This window comes from Salmo salar, chromosome ssa09 (assembly GCF_905237065.1).
Source record: "Salmo salar chromosome ssa09, Ssal_v3.1, whole genome shotgun sequence".
Taxonomy (NCBI): Eukaryota; Metazoa; Chordata; class Actinopteri; order Salmoniformes; family Salmonidae; genus Salmo; species Salmo salar.
Genome location: NC_059450.1, coordinates 39,257,076 through 39,277,898, shown reverse-complemented (window position 1 = coordinate 39,277,898; position 20,823 = coordinate 39,257,076). Strand labels below are relative to the sequence as shown.

The following is a 20,823-nucleotide window of genomic DNA, read 5'->3' as shown; positions in this document are numbered from 1 at the left end:
CAGAGTGAAAGACATACCATGTGGTTCTGGAGACATTTGTAGGTCTCTGACGAGGAGGTACAAGAAGTGACAGGATGGTCCAGTTTCTTATGGAGATCACCAAGTGTTGTTTTGGCCTTTAAATAACATAATTCAGACAATCATTGATTTTCACATTCATCATTTCCTCTAACACTTCTAAGGGTTATTTTCATTGGTTCTAGTGGTGACGTATAGCTAGTGGTAATTCTACTCGTTCTCCCGAGGTTACTCAAGAATAAACAAAAGTCTTTATTCAGTCGTACCTCTTCCAGGCTGGTGTTGAAGCGGTGCTGTGCGGAGGAGCTCTCCTGCAGCTGTCCTTCTAGCTGCTCCACACTCTCCCTGAGCTCCTCCCAGTATCTGCAGATGAAACGATAACACTCAGCAACTTTTGGTAGCACAAAGCAAAAGAGCCTTGCATAGATAAAACACATAGGAACTGTATTGTCCAGAACAAGACCTCAATATACAGTATTATGACTAACTTTAACATGTAGTACATTATGCAATTCATTATTAACCCTGAAAAAAAAGTTGTCGTTAAAACCATCAGTAAATACATTCATCATTTACATTACATCAACATTTCTGTCATTTAGCAGATGCTCTTATCCAGAGATATGTACATTTACATTACATTTACATGTTTACAGTCAGAGCATTCAACTAAGGTAGGTAAAAACATCCACACGTCAGTACCTGCTGATCTGGGTGAGCCGAGCCTTGATACGGGCTGCCTCCCCAGAGGAGATGAACTGGGCCAGGGCCTGGGAGTGGGCTTCTAGCTGGGATAACACCTCCGCCTTGTCCCCCAGCTCCACACCCACCGCCTGGGAGGAGGGAGGAGGATAAAGATTGTTACCTAATGCTGTTGTTTTTTTATTGTCAGATAATTTTTTTAAGCAAGTTTTAATGGTTTAAAGGTTCAATGTTTGAGTCATTCAAGTTAAGGTATGAATGATCTGTTGGAATGAGCTACCTTGATTTGATCACTGATTTGAGTCAAAGATGGAAAATCGTGTAAATCATCAAGATGTTGTGCATACTGTCTAGATGTTGCGCATACTGTCTAGAGAAAATGTGGTAGAACATATAAAGAAAATGCAGAGGTGGCTGACAGTACCTTTACTGTGTTGATCTGTTGTCCAAGTGGAGCAGCAGAACTCTTTAGAGCGTCCATTTCTTTCTCTTTCTCAGAGATCCATGAGGAGAAGGCCTCAAGCTCCGTCCCAAACCGAGTCCACTGATTCTTCATCCCATCAAGAGCGTTGGCGCTAGAAAAGAGTGCGACTAATTGAGTTTATCACAAAACTGGGTAGCTAAACAACACAACAAAGAGTTCCGAGCCCATATTCATAAAGTGTCTGAGAGTAGGAGTGCTGATCTAGGATCAGGTCCTCCCTCACCATGTAATGTTATTCATTATGATCTAAAAGGCAAAACTGATCCTAGATCAGCACTCCTAATCTGAGACCTTTTATCAATAAAGGCTAAGATTAGATTCTCAACTAGGAGGAAGAGGAGGAGGCGGAGCAGGAGGAGAAGGAGGAGAAGGAAGAGAAGGAGGGGGAGAGGAGGTGTTGTATTTACTCTTTCTTGAGGCCAGCCTCCACTTTGTCCAGCTGTTCGCTGAGGGAGCGGGCTTGCTCTGGTAGCAAGGTGGTGTTCTTTGGGCCAAGCTGGATCTCTGCTGCTTTCCTCAACAGGGTGTTCACCGTGCAGGCTTCTGCTTCACTCTGCTTTAAAAGGACCTGTTATGACAACGGAGAATGTGAGAGTCAGAATGTCACTGACACTTTGTGATATGACAAGGTTGAATTATTCTTGAAAGGTTTTAAAATCTTAATTTCACATCTCAATATCTAGCCTGAATAGCCAACCTTGAAAGATAAAGACACGATAAGGAGCCTAAATCACCCAAATATACACTTGATGGGAGAATTGATCACTGATCACTGCACCTGTACATAGCTCATCTGTAAATAGCCCATCCAATCTACCTCATCCCCATACTGTATTTATTTATCTTGCTCCTTTGCACCCCAGTATCTCAACTTGCACATTCATCCTCTGCACATCCTACCATTCCAGTGTTTAATTGCTATATTGTAATTACTTTGCCACCATGGCCTATTTATTGCCTTACCTCTCTTATCCTACCTCATTTGCACATGCTGTATATAGATTTTCCTACCGTATTATTGATTGTATGTTTGTTTATTCCATGTGTAACTGTGTTGTTGTATGTGTCGAACTGCTATGCTTTATCTTGGCCAGGTCACAGTTGCAAATGAGACCTTGTTCTCAACTAGCCTACCTGATTAAATAAAGGTGAAATAAAAAAATAAAAATTGCTATTGGCTCCTTGATTTGTTGCTAGAAGTTCCCAGATTACATTTTGCCGTTGCCAATACAACATCACAGCACCTATTTGCCTTGCTGTGGCAGAGCTGCGGTCCCCGACATAATGTTTTCACCCCCCTCTCCCGCCACACTCTCTCTCCCCTTGGGGTTCTCTGCCTGTGTGTGCACCGTTACTGTGACTTCTGTTGCACAGACAGCTTCTCCCACTCTTATTTGCGGGAGTGGGAAAAGTCACTAAATGCTATGAAAACCCCCCAAAAAACCCACAGAGTCAAATCTCCCTAAAGGCAGCCTGAAAAGTAGTGGAATTTGGCGCAAGACTCTTTCACCAATAAAAGTCGCTGGAGGGGTCTGAAAACTCGCTATATAGAGACAAAGACGCTCAATTGCCAACGCTGGATGGGATTCCGTGCTTCTACATGCTTCTACATCTGCATTGCTTGCTGTTTGGGGTTTTAGGCTGGGTTTCTGTATAGCACTTTGTGACATTGGCTGATGTAAAAAGGGCTTTATAAATACATTTGATTGATTGATTGATTGATAAATTGATTGATTCCAACAGCCCTGCCAACTGTCAACTATCATTCAGAAGTGTCAACTGTCACACTAACATGCTCACTAAATTCACTTCTCACTCACCCTGGCCTGGTCCAGTTCAGTAGCCAGGCTCTCTGGGCTGCTAAAGTTCAGGTCTCTGTCCATGACAGAGAGCGCCCTGGTAACAAACTCCTGCACTGTCCTCTGCTGGCTGTCAAACTCCTGCCATGCAGACAGAGTCACCTGGGGGACAAATGGGGACATTCAATACACAGATTAACACCATGACACCTGGGGACAAACAAAGATAATTGATTACAGATAATAAACACATGTACAGATGGACAAACGGGGACATTGAGTACACGGATAATACACAGAGGAACACATGGGGACATTCAGTACACAAATAATACACAGAGGAACACATGGGGACTTTCAGTACACAGACAATACACAGAGGAACACATGGGGACATTCAGTACACAGACAATACACAGAGGAACACATGGGGACATTGAGTACACAGACAATACACAGAGGAACACATGGGGACATTCAGTACACAGATCAACACCTTGATATGGTCTGTACTGTTACATCTTCATCTTAGACGGGTCAGATTTGTAACGCACACTACAAAGACCACAACAAAAGACAGCACCTAATGGGACGATTTCCCTGACACATATTAAGCCTAGTCCTGGACTATGAACCCTCTTAAATACAGAATCTAATTTAACATACATTTTTGTCCAGGACTGGCCTTAATCTGTGTGTAGGAAACTGACCCTAAGGCACTGGAAGAAGAGCAAGAGGATTTCCAATAACCCCAGAAGGTACAGTCGGTGAGAGAGCTCACCTCTAACTCCTGCTCCTGTGAGTCCATGGTGTGGTCCATGTTGCTGAGTGTTGTCTCTAGACTCTGTAGGTCCTGCTGTAAGGTCTCCCCCAGCCCCTCCTCAGCCTGTAGCTGATGGCCCCTAGCGATCTGCTGCTGCACATCCTTCCTCTTCATACGCAGACGCTTCAGCTGTTGCTGCAGGCAGGAGAGAGGAGAAAATCAACGTGTTTGGTGTTTGGATCTCATTTAAAGGCTGTAAACATCATATAGTGTATTACTTTTTGACTGTTCATTATGACGTTATACATATATATATATATTTTTTTACAACCACAAAAAGCATCATTTTCTTTCATGAATACAATATTCAATATAATGTTGCCTCAACTCAATTATTTAACATTGCAGAAACCTTTGAGAATGACACAATAAAAAAAATGACACAATAAAATGACATAACAATAACGAGGCTATATACAGGGGGTACCGGTACCGAGTCAATGTGCGAGGGTACAGGTTTGTCCAGGTAATTTGTAAAGTGACTACACATAGATAATAAACAGCGAGTAGCAGCAGTGTAAAAACAAAAGTCGGGGTCAATGTAAATAGTCCGGGTGGCCATTTGATTAATTGTTCAGCCGTCTTATGGCTTGGGGGTAGAAACTGTTAAGGAGCCTTTAGGTCCAAGAGTTGGAGCTCCGGTACCGCTTGCCATGTGGTAGCAGAGAGAACAGTCTATGACTTGGGTGACTGGAGTCTTTGAAAAATGTTTGGGCCTTCCTCTGACACCGCCTGGTATATAGGTCCTGCATGGCAGGAAGCTTGGCCCCAGTGATGTACTGGGCCGTACACACTACCCTCTGTAGTGCCTTTCAGTCAGATACCGAACAGTTCCACTCCAGTCCGACTTACCTGGTGAACCTGGAGCAATTGCTGGGCCTCCCTGACGGTCTCAGAGTCCAGTATCCTGGTCACCTCCAGGTGTACCTCCTGCTGACCCTGCTCCAGCTCATTCAGTGCACCACGCACCTCCTCCCTGAACTGCACACAGTCCCCCACCGCCAGCACCACCTTCTCAGACTGGGAGACAGGAACACAGAGGAAAAAAATTACATTCAGCAACTCTCAAAAACAATATAGAAAAAAAGGAAACGCTATCACCACTGTTTTCAAACCAAGGTAGATGAACACTGGAACCAACTGAATATGAAAACGGTTCTTTAACTCTTGGTACGACAATGATCTCTTGGCAGGACAATTGATTTATGATGGTTGCTTCATAAATCTATATTTTATTATTAAAACCAAGTAGTTTACAACGAATGGCTTTTTCAGACAGGAAGATAACACAGTGGAAAATGATATGGCCTCACTCAGTGATAAGACATACCATCGACCCTAAAATCACCCTGAAGAGACACAACAGTGGACTGACAATTCAAAGACAGAGGGAGTGTGGCATTGTGGGTACAAGAGAACAGAAAAGACTGGCACCCAGGCTAGCCATCTAATGCTGTGAATCTTCTGACTGTGTGTCCTGGTGAGCAGGTAAGGATGACAGTATGCTTCAGTGCTCGCTAGCTTATTTCAAACCCTTTTATCATCTTGATTGACCATATTATGTTGATCGGAAATGTGTCTTTTGCTCTGCTCTCAACCCTCCCCTACAACACACAAATATATTTGGGAGGAGCATGGTGTCAACTGCAGTCCCAGTCTTTCCTTACCTCAGTGAGATAGGAGAGGAGGCCCTTGAAGTTGGTGGAAAGTTTATTGATTGCCCCAGCCTGACTCTGTGCATCTGTCTCGGAGCAGATCTCTATCAGCACAGCCAGCCGGGACTTCAGCCAGCCCAGGTTCCCCTCCTGCAGCTCTGCATCGTTCCTCAGCTCCTGGAGAGGGGAGAGCGGGAAGTGGCATAGGTTATCAAGCTTACCTAGGTCTTTCATAGCCTCAAATCCATGTTGTATGTACTGAAGCCAACTCTATTGTTGCCATGCACCATAAAGTAAGAGCTGTGGGTTAACAAGGTGCATACCAATGGCACATAAACTCTATATTGCTCCCAGTGATTTACTGGAGAACCATGACATGTATGCTGTATGGCGACGAAAGCTGCCTTCAGGACATACAGTATGGATACAAGGATAGGTCAATGATATCTGCCTTCAGGACATACAATATGGATACGAGGATAGGTCAATGATATCTGCCTTCAGGACATACAATATGGATACAAGGATAGGTCAATGATATCTGCCTTTAGGACATACAGTATGGATACAAGGATAGGTCAATGATATCTGCCTTCAGGACATACAGTTTGGATACGAGGATAGGTCTGTGAAATCTCTTCCTTGTCTAACACACAGAGCATGAGGGATTCCCATCATACTTACTGTGATGGTGGCCTTGACCTGTTCGTGCTTGCTGGGGTCGTTTGCTCTGTTCCTGAGCAGTCTGAGTTGGCTCTCTTTAGACGAAAGCCAGGCTGACAACTCGGAGAACCTGGGATGAACATGGGCAAAGTATGATCATACTGTATAGCCATCTAATATTTCAGTTTTCATTACGTTAAAAAGGATTGGTGATTCGGCATAAGTCAGTGCATCAATGTGGATAGTGAGTGACTAAGAAAAGGTCCAAAAACAAAATGTTACAAAAAACTAAACAAAATGATATGTTATGTTAACAATGATACAAATCATGATTGTGACAGTCTTGAATCAGTATAATTCGTGAGGCCTTGTTACCTGGTGTTAAACTCCTCCCACTTATCAGGGTGCTGCATCAGATTGTGATGGGTGCTATCTATCTCCTCCCAGAGCTCAGAGTAGGCCTTCTTAGAGCTGTCCAGGGTCTGGTGGGCTGGGTTACTGTCCGGAAGCTTCTGACACAGTTCCTCCATCAGCTGTAGTTTCTTCTCACACAGAGACTGAGGACCCTTCTCCCTGAAGAAGTCCTGCAGGACGGTAAAGGTACATCGTTCATGTGACAAACTCTCTCACAGGGAGACATCAAGTGCTAAATTAATCTAATTGCTTTTCTGAAACATGCACTGCGGACCAGCACAGTGACTGTCATAGTACCAGGCTAGGGGTCCCCACACATTCACTACCTGATATGGGCTAGATCAGGTATTCCCAGGGGTACACGCAATGCTGTCGGGGGTATGCCAAATAAATATGTGATTCACATTTACATTTTTTTATTTAAAAAAAATGTTATCTTCACATTTAGTAAGGCCCGCATCCATAGAGACACATACCAGCCCTACTGGTAGTACTGCTACTACCAGCAGTACTACACCTGCACCTGTCGACGACACAAGTTGCTCTGCTTCCACGAGCACATCCAATGCTAGCATCAGTAATTCTACATTTGTTGTTAGCCCAGCTAGCATGGACATTAACAGTTGTGAATCTGATGCAACTGAAGAGCTAGGCCCCTTTTTACTCAATTTCCGCCTAAATGACGTGCCCAAAGTAAACTGCCTGTTGCTCAGGCCCTGTAGCCAGGATAAGCATATAATTGGTATCATTGGAAAGAAAACACTTTGAAGTTTGTAGAAATGTTAAAATAATGTAGGAGAATATAACACAATAGATATGGTAGGAGAAAATCCAAAGAAAAAACAACTTGAATATTTGTTGTTTTGTTGAGAGACCATGCTCTTACAATGTATAAGGGCAAGTATAAGGGCATACTGAAAATCAGCTCCCAGGATGCAATTCCTATGGCTTCCACAGGGTGTCTATGATCAAGGTTTCAGACTAGTATCTTCCAAAACGAATAAGAAATATCAGTTTTAGTACAGGGACACAGTCTTGGAAATTCGTGTTTGCGCGCGCCACGAAGACAGGACGCACCTGCTAAAATTGCTTTCCTATTGAACATACTTCTTTCCGTAAGAAATATTATAGTTTGATTACATTTTAGGGTATCTAAGGAGTGAGTAGAAATGTATTTTGACTTGTTGAAACAAAGTTTAGAGGTAGATTTTCGGATTCCTTTCTCTGCATGTTGAACGAGTGGATTACTCAAATCGATGGCGCTAACTAAACTGACTTTTTGGGATATAAAGAAGGATTTTATCTAACAAAACGACACTACATGTTATAGCTGGGACCCTTTGGATGACAAATCAGAGGAAGATTTTCAAAAAGTAAGTGAATATTTAATCGCTATTTGTGAATTCATGAAACCTGTGCCGGTGGAAAAATATTTTGATGTGGGGCACTGTACTCAAACAATCGCATGGCATGTTTTCACTGTAATAGCTACTGTAAATCGATCAGTGCAGTTAGATAAACAAGAACTTAAGCTTTCAACCGATATAAGACACTTATATGTACCTAAATGTTTAATATCCATACTTTTTATGATTATTTATTTGAATTGCGTGCCCTCTAGGTTCACCGGAAGTTGTTCCGCTAGCGTGACGCCTAGGCTTAAGAAAAGCACCGAACAACAGACAGGGATGTTGGACCATCGAAAAGGGGCAAATATGATGAGAACTACATTGAGTTGGGGTTCATTTATATTGGGAGTAGTGCCTTTTGTCAGCCACAGTGTGTTATATGTGCAAATATCTAACAACTTGGTGAAACCTTCACTCTTGCGCAGACATTTAGAAACAAAGCATGCCCATTTTAAAAATAAGCCACAGGAGTTTTTTGAGCGAGAATTAAGACGACTTTCAAATAGTAAGACATGTATAAAAGCAACATATACCATTCATAAGAAGGGGCTAGAAGTGTCTTGTATGGTGAGCTACTGAGTGGCTAGGACAGACAAGCCCCATACTATTGTGGAGGACTTAATTCTTCCTGCTGCAGTGGATATGGCTGGGACAATTCTGGGGGAAAAGGCCCAAAACTATACAGACATATTCTTCATCAAACAACACTGTTTCACGACGCATCAGTGACATGGCAGGACATGCTTTGAAACAATTACTGCTTCACATACAAGCCAGTGAATTCTATGCATTACAGCTGGATGAGTCAACAGACGTGGTGGGCCTGGCACAGCTCCTGGTTTATGTCTGTTACGTTTATGGGGGGTCAATTAAGGAAGACATCCTCTTCTGCAAACCCCTGGAAACCAGGACAACAGGAGAGGATTTTTTTCAAATGGACTTTGGTGGTCAATATGTGTACTGATCGCGCAAAAGCCATGGCAGGGAGACATAGTGGAGTGGTTACGCGCGTGCAAGCAGTTGCTCCCGACGCCCCTTGGGTATACTGCAGCATCCACCGAGAGGCTCTTGCTGCCAAGGGAATGCCTGACAGCTTGAAAGACGTTTTGGACACTACAGTTACAATGGTTAACTTTGTTAAAGCAAGGCCCCTGAACTCTCGTGTATTTTCTGCACTATGCAATGATATGGGCAGCGATATGTAACGCTTTTACAACATACAGAAGTGCGCTGGTTATCAAGGGGAAAAGTATTTACATGTTTTTTTGAATTGAGAGACAATTTTAAAGTTTTCTTTACTGACCATAATTTTCACTTGTCTGACCGCTTACATGATGACGAGTTTCTCACACGACTGGCCTACCTGGGTGATGTTTTTTCTCGCCTGAATGATCTGAATCTAGGATTACAGGGATTCTCCACAACTATATTCAATGTGCGGGACAAAATTGAGGCTATGATTAAGAAGTTGGAGCTCTTTTCTGTCTACATTATCAAGGACAACACACAGGTCTTTCCATCATTGTATGAGTTTTTGTGTGCAAATGAACTCAAGCTTAAGGACAATGTCAAATGTAATATAGCGAAGCACCTGAGCGAGTTGGGTGCACAATTAAGCAGGTACTTTCCCGAAACAGACTAGTCAAACAACTGGATTTGTTATCCCTTTCATGCCCTGCCTCCAGTCCACTTCCCAATATCTGAACAAGAGAGCCTCATCGAAATTGCAACAAACGGTTGTGAAAATTTAATTTAATCAGAAGCCACTGCCAGATTTCTGGATTGGGCTGCACTCAGAGTATCCTGCCTTGGTAAAATCACGCTGTTAACACACTGATGCCCTTTGCAACCATGTACCTATGCGAGAGTAGATTCTCAGCCCTCACCAGCATGAAAAGGCACAGACTGTGTGTGGAAAATGATGTAAGCCTGAGACTTTCTCCAATACAACCCAACATTGCAGAGTTATGAGCATCCTTTCAAGAACACCCTTCTCATTAACCTGTGGTGAATTATTCACAATTTTCGATTAACAAATAAGGTTTTATATGTAAGATGGTTAAATAAAGAGAAAATTATAGATTATTATTATATTATTATTTGTGCCCTGGTCCTATAAGAGCTCTTTGTTACTTCCCACGAGCCGGGTTGTGACAAAAACTCACACTCATTATTATGTTTAATAAATGTATCGTATAGTGTGTGTGTGTGGCAGGCTTACAATGATGGCAAAAAACAACATTTGAGAGTGCGCTGACCCTGGTGCTAGAGGGGGTATGCAGCTGGAGGTTGACTGTTTGAAGGGGTACGGGACTATAAAAAGTTTGGGAACCACTGGGCTAGATCATGTGATCATGGCAAAGTAAACTAAGTTGCACCATGGAATGACTGATAGAGACTACAGCCATCACTCCTATCAGATCAGGATAGAGACAACAGCCATTAATACTATCAGATCAGGATAGATACCACAGCCAATAATCCTATCAGTTCAGGATAGATACCACAGCCATCACTCCTATCAGATCAGGATAGAGACTACAGCCATCACTCCTATCAGATCAGGATAGAGACCACAGCCATTAATACTATCAGATCAGGATAGATACCACAGCCAATAATCCTATCAGTTCAGGATAGATACCACAGCCATCACTCCTATCAGATCAGGATAGAGACCACAGCCATCACTCCTATCAGATCAGGATAGAGACCACAGCCATTAATACTATCAGATCAGGATAGATACCACAGCCAATAATCCTATCAGTTCAGGATAGATACCACAGCCATTAATCCTATCAGTTCAGGATAGATACCACAGCCATTAATCCTATCAGTTCAGTACCGCAGCCCGTCTGGTGTTCAACCTTCCCAAGTTCTCTCACGTCACCCGCTCCTCCGCTCTCTCCACTGGCTTCCAGTTGAAGCTCGCATCCGCTACAAGACCATGGTGCTTGCCTACGGAGCTGTGAGGGGAACGGCACCTCCGTACCTTCAGGCTCTGATCAGGCCCTACACCCAAACAAGGGCACTGCGTTCATCCACCTCTGGCCTGCTCGCCTCCCTACCTCTGAGGAAGCACAGTTCCCGCTCAGCCCAGTCAAAACTGTTCGCTGCTCTGGCACCCCAATGGTGGAACAAGCTCCCTCACGACGCCAGGACAGCGGAGTCAATCACCACCTTCCGGAGACACCTGAAACCCCACCTCTTTAAGGAATACCTGGGATAGGATAAAGTAATCCTTCTAACCCCCCCCCCCTTAAAAGATTTAGATGCACTATTGTAAAGTGGTTGTTCCACTGGATATCATAAGGTCAATGCACCAATTTGTAAGTCGCTCTGGATAAGAGCGTCTGCTAAATGACTTAAATGTAAATGTGAATGTAAAGTTCAGGATAGATACCACAGTCATTAATCCTATCTGATCAGGATAGAGACCACAGCCATCACTCCTATCAGTTCAGGATAGATACCACAGCCATTAATACTATCAGTTCAGGATAGATACCACAGCCATTAATCCTATCAGTTCAGGATAGATACCACAGCCATTAATCCTATCAGTTCAGGATAGATACCACAGCCATTAATCCTATCAGATCAGGATAGAGACCACAGCCATCACCTTTATCAGATCAGGATAGAGACTACAGCCATCACTCCTATCAGATCAGAAGAGATACCACAGCCATCACTCCTATCAGATCAGGATAGATACCACAGCCATCACTCCTATCAGTTCAGGATAGAGCCCACAGCCATCACTCCTATTAGTTCAGGATAGAGACCACAGCCATCACTCCTATCAGATCAGGATAGAGACCACAGCCATCACTCCTATCAGATCAGGATAGAGACCACAGCCATCACTCCTATCAGTTCAGGATAGAGACCACAGCCATCAACCTGACACAGCTAGTCTCACCCTGTGTTCCTTGATCAGCCTCTCACTCCCCATGCCAGCCAGGTGTCTGTTCTCTCTGGTCAGCTCTGACTGACACTCCTGCATGGAGACCATTAGCTTACTCCGTTCCACCTCTACCTTCAGATGCAGCAGGTGGTAGGGAGCCTCTGTCTGGACATCCTGAGAGAGGGGGAGGGAGAGAGGGAGTCAGGAACTCTTTCAGTCTCACTCTTAACCTGAAAATATTATATTACTATACGATAAAAACAAGATGTGACAGTCATATGACTATTCAGGACCGACAAAGTGCACAAGACATTGAAGGGGAATGTGATAAGAATACTTGAATCTTGGAACTGTGAAAATAGAATATTTCTACATTTGCAGGCTTTGAATGACTATGCTAGTACATTACCTTTCTGTCAACATGGCACTAACCTTCCAGTGTCTGTGCAGTTTCCTGACTGTCTCCTGCAGACTCTGCTGCTCCTCCTTAGGCACTATGTCTGTCAGTTCATCACAGGCCTTCAGGAACGCATCGAGGACCTGCTGGTCCAGCTGCACAAAGAACTCCTGCAAACATTGACAGAGATGTCTCACTGAGATTGTCACAATGTCCACATGACTCTACACCTCCTCCCCTTGTGCTTCTCTACTGAATCCCCAGTCCAGACTAGCCTGGTCCACATCTGTTGTGCTCCACAGCCAAGTCCTATGGTCATTGTCAGATCTGGTTTGTCCAGATAAAATACAGTCTAAAACTATGGTCCTAACCATGACGCAAGCTCTTGCTCTTACCGTGTGTTTTTTTAGCAGGTCTTCTGGGTTGCCTCTCTCATTTAGAAAGGCCTGAGCGACTTTCAGCACCTTCTCCAGCTCGCCACGGGACTCGTCAAACCTCTTCATTAAGCTGCTGTTGACCTCCACATGATTCTTCCACTCAGTAGACTCCTTGATCATTGCCTGTGATACACAAATACAGACATACTCACAAGCAGTTCTCATCACCCAACACACAACTGTCCTTCACACAAGTTATATTGAATTGATGTGAACTGAACATGCGCTAAAAGGCAGCTACGTCATTCTGTCTTCTTCACATTATTATCCTCTATCAAAGCCCCATGATTGATTGATTGGTTGAATGATGTTCCCTCCTTCAATCATTTACACTATCAAACTGTTACACACAACCCATTAAGTGTTATGTTATGGTACTGTACCTGTGAGGAGGCCTGGAGGTCGGCGGCTCTCTTCTGCAGCAGGGCCATGTCCAGGTGCTGTAGGGTCTTACTGCTGTCCAGGATTCTCTGGACACTCTGATGGTTATTCTCTATCACAGTCAGACACTTTTTACAGCTCTGGGTGAAGGTCACCAGCTCCTGGAGAAAGAGGAGGCAGTGAAGTGTGAAGAGACATTGTGTTACTAATAATCAGTGTGGGGGCAGGTAGCCTAGCGTTAGGCAGGTAGCGGTTGAAACCTTTGGGCCAATAACCGAAAGGTTGCTGGTTCGAATCCCAGAGCCGACCAGGTGAAAAATCTGCAGGTGTGCTCTTGAGCAAGGCACGTAATCCTAATTGCTCCTGTAAATTGCTCTGGATATGAGCGTCTGCTAAATGACTTAAATGTTAAATTCTTGACTTGGACTGAAATAAATTCTGATACTCGTTTTGGGTGCTGGTACTGTTTATATTTAGGAGCAGGATCTCCACAATACTTTTGAGCTAATATTCTATAAGAGGAACAGGAGATCAAGCAGTAGAACATTGAGGTGCCAGTTTTCAGCTCCAGTGAGCTCCTACCCAAGTCAAACACTGCTCTAATAATGACATAATGGGTCAACTAAGCAGCATGATGTTCAATTAAAACATAACTTCACAGTTACTACCTGTAGGTGATTCATGTATAAAATGTATCTACAATAGAACAAGTCCGTCTAATAATGTAGTATGAAAGGCAAGTAGCAGTAACTCAACCAAATCCAAACTCTAACCATCCTCCATGCAGTTTCCTCTCTCGTTGCATTCAACCCCTGACCAACCTGTGTTTAGTTGAATACACTGATTGTAAGTCACTCTGGATAAGAATGTGTGATGTAATGTGTCACCTGGCATTTCTGTTTGAAGTCCCCGTGGGCCTCTGAGTCCCTGGAGCAGGTGATGCGGCTGGCTTTCTCCAGGGCCTGGTAGAACCCTGTGATGTTCTTCTCCATCTCCTCCAGAGCAGGCAGCAGGGACTGGGCATCCCGTAGCAGCGGCAGAGACCGCTCCTTTATCTGACGGGAGGAGGACAGGGGGGAGGAGGTCATGGGGGTATTGCCATCTGGAGAGGACTATACTAAAGATGGCTGATCGGAAAGACAATGTGATGACGTAGAAAACTGATAGGATTTGCAAAAAGTCATCAACATCTGGGCAATGTTTTTTTTTACCCAACTTTTAACCTAAGAATTAAAACAGGAACAGATGAAATGGAGATGGATGGTCACCTTGCTCATCTCCTCCTTGATAGAAGCCATGACAGCCAGCATGGTAGAGACCTCCTCCGCGGGCGTGTCTTTGATCAGCAGCTGGGCGGTGCGGCTGGCTGTCTTACAGGCTGCCTCCATGGCCGGGACCTTGTTCTTAATGTCCTGGAAGGATGTAGTGAATATAGATCAAACATGGGTACTCTTTTCCTTACCTTTATCAAGGTCTTTATTCATAAAGCCGTCTCAGAGTAGCTGCTGATCTTGGATCAGTTTCGCGCTTTTAGACCAGAATGAATCAAATTACAGTGAGGACCTGATTGTAGAGCAGCACACCTATTCTGATATGCTTTGTGAATATGTGACTGATAGACATCGTAACACTGTGAGCAAAGCTGAACACTTTATAGAGAGTTCATTCAAGTTTGATAGAAAAGCACTGTGTACGTTCTGTACCTCAACATCTTGAACGAATGTCCTGACGTTCAGGAAGGACACTTGGACGGGGGCAGTCATCTTGTCGTTGGTTGCATCCATGAAGGTTTTGAGAGTAGCGATACAGTCCTGATAGTCCTGCTTCCACTTGTCCACCTCGTCCACTCTAGCATACTGCCATGGAAACAGAGGAGCAGGGAATAATAATGATGACAAGCTTTTTCTTTATGATTTGAGCTGTGCTTATAAAGTGATGCCGAGATATTTTATGACACCCGAGTTTCACAGCCTAAGAATTGCATCTAGTGGTTAGCCCTGAGGCACGGCTATAGGCCCCTGTGGTATCTAGGAGTCCACAGCCATGTTTCAGGGCCAATCGTGTGGGATGCTTCTTAATAATCATAATCTAGGTGTGCAGAAAACAGGAGATTTTAAACTAATTTACATGTTTGACTTTAACAAACAGCTCCCTCCACCTCCCGTTGAGAAGGAGCAGCTGCTGCTTCAAGTCTCTGGAGACGGTCTCATCGCACGTCTCAATCAGGAAGTTCCCTGCATCGTTCATGTCCAGGTGCTGCTGGATCCAGTGAGGAAGGTTCCGGAAGAAGTCCTGGGGGGGGGAGAAAGAAGAGAAAAACTCATAAACTCTACACAATTGATAGCAACAGTTTGTAAGCGTAGAAGATTATTTAAAGGGGCCAACAGTCAGCTTTGATGATGTAGTAGGTATCTACACAGTAAGGAAGAGTATGTAGGCTCAGCGCTTCACAGGAAATTATGTCCCATAGAGCACATCAATCCAATAAGAAGAAGGGAAAGGGAGGTGAAAATGTAAACTGAGATTATCTTTATTCCATGCCCACAATGGTCAAAACATCAGCTGTTGACATAGAATGAAGATATGTTTTGGTCCTCCTGATACGTTTAGCCTCATGCTCACCCGTTTGTCGTTCTCTGACTGGTTGAGCATCTGCTCTGCGTCCTCCAACCAGGCCTGCAGTCCGGCCACCGTACTGCTGTACTTCTCCCAGTTAGAGATGACCTCCTCCAGCATGCTACGGACGCTACGCACCTCCACCGACAGGTTCTTCCACTGGGCCGACGCATCCGACATGAACTTACCCACACCCTCCGCTTCCTCAGCTGGAAAGAAACATGGAATTAGTTCTCTCTTCAACATGACATATCATTTGTTTGTGGTTTACTGGGTCACCTCCTAAATTACTCCAGACCTTATTAAAAGAGCCCAGTACAGTGAAGTTTCCCTTGAATACATAAATCAAGAGTGCAGTGTTTCACATTCAAAGACCTACTGTGAGTATTTGTTACTGTATCATGCAAAGAGTTATTGTCTTACAGGTAATTGTCTTTGAGGAGGAATATAGAGTAGTTAGTAAACAGACAGGCACTGTGATGTTATATCAGATTTTGGGGATTTTTAGTCAGACCAGTGAACAACTAGTGCACAGTCAATCGAAGGCTAGCGTGGACACCATGTTACCTATTGTTCATCAGTACCAAATCAATCTAGACTTACTTTTCTTACAGATCTTAATGCCTAGAATATCAAATCAACAGTTATTTCTGTATGTGTGCCCTCTCTGATAGACAATACAATCAATCAAATTATATCTGAGATAAAACACGGAAAAGAAAAACAATCTTACCTGAACAATCAGACTTGACGTAGACATCTGCAGATTGCCTGAGTGCCTTAAATGTTGTCTCATACTGTTCGAAGAACATGTGTCCCTCGATGAAGGTCTGTTGGGAATGATGGTGAGATTAGCATGGAATTATCATGAGGATAGAATTGGAACAATATCCATGGAAATGTTATGGCCAGAAATGTACGCTGTTTAGGTCCACAAACTTAGCTTGGTGGTCCTACATCTGTTTGTGCTGTCTTGCCAACTCCTATGGTCATTGTCATGTCAAACATTAGGTTGGCTAAACAGCACAAACAGATCTGGACCACCTGGCTCCACAAACCCGTAGCAACGAATGAAAAGGTCAACTCACAATGTAGCTCTGTAGCAGTAGTTCCACAGAGTCACGGCGGCCATATTTGATGATCCAGGACTTGAGCTTAGACTCAGCCAGGATGAGAAACGCCATCAGACGGTACTTGATCTCCCAGAATTCCAGTTTGATCAGGTGGGCATAAGATGATGTGGACACGTAATTGAATCTGTTGTAAAAAGCAGAAGATCAGTCAATATTCTGATCAAACTGATCAATATCCATCTTATTTAAAGGGATACTTTGGGATTTTGTCAATGAAGTCAGATGAACATATGGATACCATGTTTATGTCTCTGCAACCAGTATGAAGGAACATAGAGTTAGTTACGCAAGCCAATTCTAACTAGCAATAGCGCAATGACTGGAATCTATGGACTGACCTTTCGGCCATGTCTTGGAGCTGTTCGGGGGGGACAGGGACCCCGTTTACTGATCTGTCTCGGTGGATCTGCTGGAACGTCTGTTTGTGGGACTCCAAGTTCTTCAGGATCTCCTGCACACGTGCACATACACAGTAGATAACAAACAATGTGAGTTTTCATTTAGACTATGGTGCAACATCAAAAATAAAATTGTCAGTTGTTAGCTTTTTTTATGTGAACAACAAAATCACAAATTGTCTGATTTGCAGTACCTTCTTATTAGGCTACCCAAGGATAGTTTTACACCCATATGGATTATTGGATCTGCTCTTGTTGAATACCTTGTGCTGTTCCAGCTTCCTCTGGATCAAATTGGCTGTCTCTTCATGAGCTTGTTGGATGGGAATCTCCTCTCTCAGGGCGATCTCAGCTCGATGCAGCAAGGCTCCGATTACCCCCAGGGGGCCAGGCAACGACTTATCCAGATGGATGTGCCAGTCCAGGAGCTAGTATAGGAATATATTACATATCCTAAGTCTTTGAGCAGGTGCTGGATATCAAAATTATTTCAGCAAAATTTGGGAAAAAGAGACTCTGCACACTGCAATCTATGCTTCCATGTGGTTTATTAATGACACATTTGTTTCAACCACTCAGGTATTCTTCAGGTCCCCAATCCAAGAGGCAGGTTGGCATTCATTGTCATGAATCTTGAGGTGGAGGCAGCTCTGCAGAGTGGTCACTACCTGGCACAGTCACAACGTCATCAAATCTGATTTTAAACCTAACCTTAACCACACTGCGAACACTAATGCCTAACCCTAACTTTAAATTAAGACCAAAAAGCACATTTTTGTCTTCATACATTTTTACAAAATAGACTATTTGGATTTTGCAGCAGCCCTTTCTAGCGGAAATCACTCAGTTTTGCCTCTCGGACAAGATTCATGACAAACCATATCAACCTGAGCCCAAGAACTGAAATAGACATCCATTACAGCCAGAACAGCCAGTACAACCAAGGCATTAGCATGAACCACACTGTTCGAAAAGCAGATGGTGAGCAAAAATCATCCACTCCAGATCACAGTGGTGTTCTGCTCTCAAACAAACTATTAGAGAATAGTCTATCAACTTAACAAAAACCACTCTATTCCGCTCTCTTCAAAACTCTCCTCCCCTCTTAACGAGCACTCATTCAAAGGATTGCGCCTCACTGAACACTCATTCAGTTTATTATGAAAACTACAATTCTGGGGACCCATTCTTCCTTGTAAGGGAAAGTATTAGTCTAACTTATAAACATACAGCAGATTACAAGTCTACAGGAAACATTTTTTTTTCTTCCTATTGACAGGTTATTGTCTATTTATAATGGTCTCTTCAGGCCTGTTTCCCAGACAGAGATAAAGACTAGTCCTCGACTAAAAAACTAGTTCAGTGGAGATTCTCCACAGAGTATGCTTTTTAATCCAGAACTACATTAGGTTTAACCCAGAACTACAGTAGGATTAATCCAGAACTACAGTAGGATTAATCCAGAACTACAGCAGGATTAATCCAGAACTACAGTAGGATTAACCCAGAACTACAGTAAGATTAACCCAGAACTACAGTAGGATTAATCCAGAACTACTGTCACCGGCGTCGAAAGGATTAGACCAAGGCGCAGCGTGTATAGTGCTCATCTTACATTTTAATGAATACTCTACAGAACAACAAAATAACAAACGCTCAACAGTTCCGTCAGGTATAACAACTAAACGGAAAATAACCAGCCACAAAACCCAAAGGAAAACAGGCTGCCTAAGTATGGCTTCCAATCAGAGACAATGAAAGACACCTGCCTCTGATTGGAAACCATACTCGGCCAAACATTGAAAATGAAACATAGAAATAGAAAATTAGAACAAATTCCCCTAGAACCAAAAAAACCCAAAACACACAAAACAACCCCCCTGCCACGCCCTGACCATTCTACTACAGCAAATTACCCTTTTACCTGGTCTGGACGTGACAACTACATTAGGTTTAACCCAGAACTACAGCAGGATTAATCCAGAACTACAGTAGGATTAATCCAGAACTACATTAGGTTTAACCCAGAACTACAGCTTGATTAATCCAGAACTACAGCAGGATTCATCCAGAATTAGCGTAGGATTAATCCAAAACTACAGTTGGATTAGTCCAGAACTGCAGTACATTTAATCCAGAACTACATTAGGTTTAACCTAGAACTACAGCAGGATTAATCCAGAACTACAGTAGGATTAATCCAGAACTACATTAGGTTTAACCCAGAACTACAGCAGGATTAATCCAGAACTACAGTAGGATTAATCCAGAACTACATTAGGTTTAACCCAGAACTACAGGAGGATTAATCCAGAACTACAGTAGGATTAATCCAGAACTACATTAGGTTTAACCCAGAACTACAGCTTGATTAATCCAGAACTACAGAAGGATTAATCCAGAATTAGCGTAGGATTAATCCAGAACTACAGTTGGATTAATCCAGAACTGCAGTACATTTAATCCAGTACTAAAATTGGATTAATCCAGAACTACAGCAGAATTAATCCAGAACTACAGTAGGATTATAATCCAGAACTACAGTAGGATTAATCTGTGTCCGTGAAACCCGCCCTTTGAGTCTGGCCCATAGATTATGTGAGGGTGTCAGACAATGTTACTGTACCCTGTTTGGGATGGTTGTGAAGTAGCCTGGTGGAATATCGACGTACATAAGAGTTGGCTAAAGGACATGCAGTATGGATCAGGCTAGTTTTGCAGGGGTCCACAGACAGTAATACACTGACTCACCGTGCTAGAGACGTGTTCCCATGCCTGGTTGACCAAGGCCTGGTCTACAGACAACTTCCCATTTTTGTTAACCGGCTGCAGCAGCGGCTCTGTCTGCTTCTTTTTTATCTCATACTGCACACGGAAACTCTTGAAACCCTGAAGCAAAGTAGAAACATGAGTATTAGAGGTGCTACAACCAATGTTCCCTCAAAAACATTTTGGCACTGAGCGAATTTCAGGTCCGCTGAGCGCAAACTTGAACGTTGTGAAAATTCTGTATAACTTCCAGCGTGCGTTTACTGTGAACACTGAGGCTGTACCCACTTTAAGTTACAGTTTTAACAGTGGCCAAGTATGCTACTGTGGCTATTTCATCATAATGTAGGTCTACTAGAGTGGCCTACCATCAAAAACAATGGAGAACATGCATCCCATAACATTGTAACATGAAAATACTGTAGCTGTTCTACCATTCAGCCTACAGTAGCAGTCAATGTGTGGTGTTCAATGTAGGCCTACATTCCATGAGACTTGAAAAAAACATGCAGGGCTTGACATTAACCTGTTGATCCACTTGTCCTTCAGACAAGGAGGTGATTGAAAATGTTGTTGTGTTGTTTGATGCAAGAAAACACTTTACAAAATAAAATACCATTATTACAGAGAATCAGACAAATTATGCTACCTTCTGCCTATTGGCTACTTAGCTTATTCAAGCCGCTTTCAAAATACAACATTGCCCCTATATGACAAAAATAAGCTGTTTACCTGACTCGCTTTTCAAAGATGCCTAGAAATGTACATGTTTGATGCTCTTGTAGGAAACAATCACAGCCCTATTGCTGACT

The 20,823-nt window shown here is 43.2% G+C and overlaps 1 protein-coding gene across 1 annotated transcript in view; it reads right to left on the bottom strand.

Annotated features, from left to right (window-relative positions):
- Positions 1–20,823, bottom strand: part of syne1b (spectrin repeat containing, nuclear envelope 1b) — a 137,535-nt gene that overhangs the window by 90,483 nt on the left and 26,229 nt on the right. The window contains exons 12-36 of the mRNA XM_045723662.1: positions 19,994–20,131; positions 17,506–17,670; positions 17,183–17,295; positions 16,800–16,968; positions 16,445–16,541; positions 15,718–15,920; positions 15,223–15,387; positions 14,799–14,951; positions 14,364–14,507; positions 13,983–14,150; positions 13,098–13,256; positions 12,673–12,837; positions 12,313–12,447; positions 11,896–12,054; positions 6,520–6,728; positions 6,166–6,274; positions 5,494–5,658; positions 4,679–4,846; positions 3,785–3,961; positions 3,025–3,165; positions 1,612–1,772; positions 1,145–1,295; positions 721–851; positions 285–381; positions 18–116 (exon numbers count right to left, since the gene is read on the bottom strand). Of these exons, the coding sequence (XP_045579618.1) occupies positions 18–116; positions 285–381; positions 721–851; positions 1,145–1,295; positions 1,612–1,772; positions 3,025–3,165; positions 3,785–3,961; positions 4,679–4,846; positions 5,494–5,658; positions 6,166–6,274; positions 6,520–6,728; positions 11,896–12,054; positions 12,313–12,447; positions 12,673–12,837; positions 13,098–13,256; positions 13,983–14,150; positions 14,364–14,507; positions 14,799–14,951; positions 15,223–15,387; positions 15,718–15,920; positions 16,445–16,541; positions 16,800–16,968; positions 17,183–17,295; positions 17,506–17,670; positions 19,994–20,131 (3,741 nt within the window). The remainder of the gene's footprint in view (positions 1–17; positions 117–284; positions 382–720; positions 852–1,144; positions 1,296–1,611; positions 1,773–3,024; positions 3,166–3,784; positions 3,962–4,678; positions 4,847–5,493; positions 5,659–6,165; positions 6,275–6,519; positions 6,729–11,895; positions 12,055–12,312; positions 12,448–12,672; positions 12,838–13,097; positions 13,257–13,982; positions 14,151–14,363; positions 14,508–14,798; positions 14,952–15,222; positions 15,388–15,717; positions 15,921–16,444; positions 16,542–16,799; positions 16,969–17,182; positions 17,296–17,505; positions 17,671–19,993; positions 20,132–20,823) is intronic.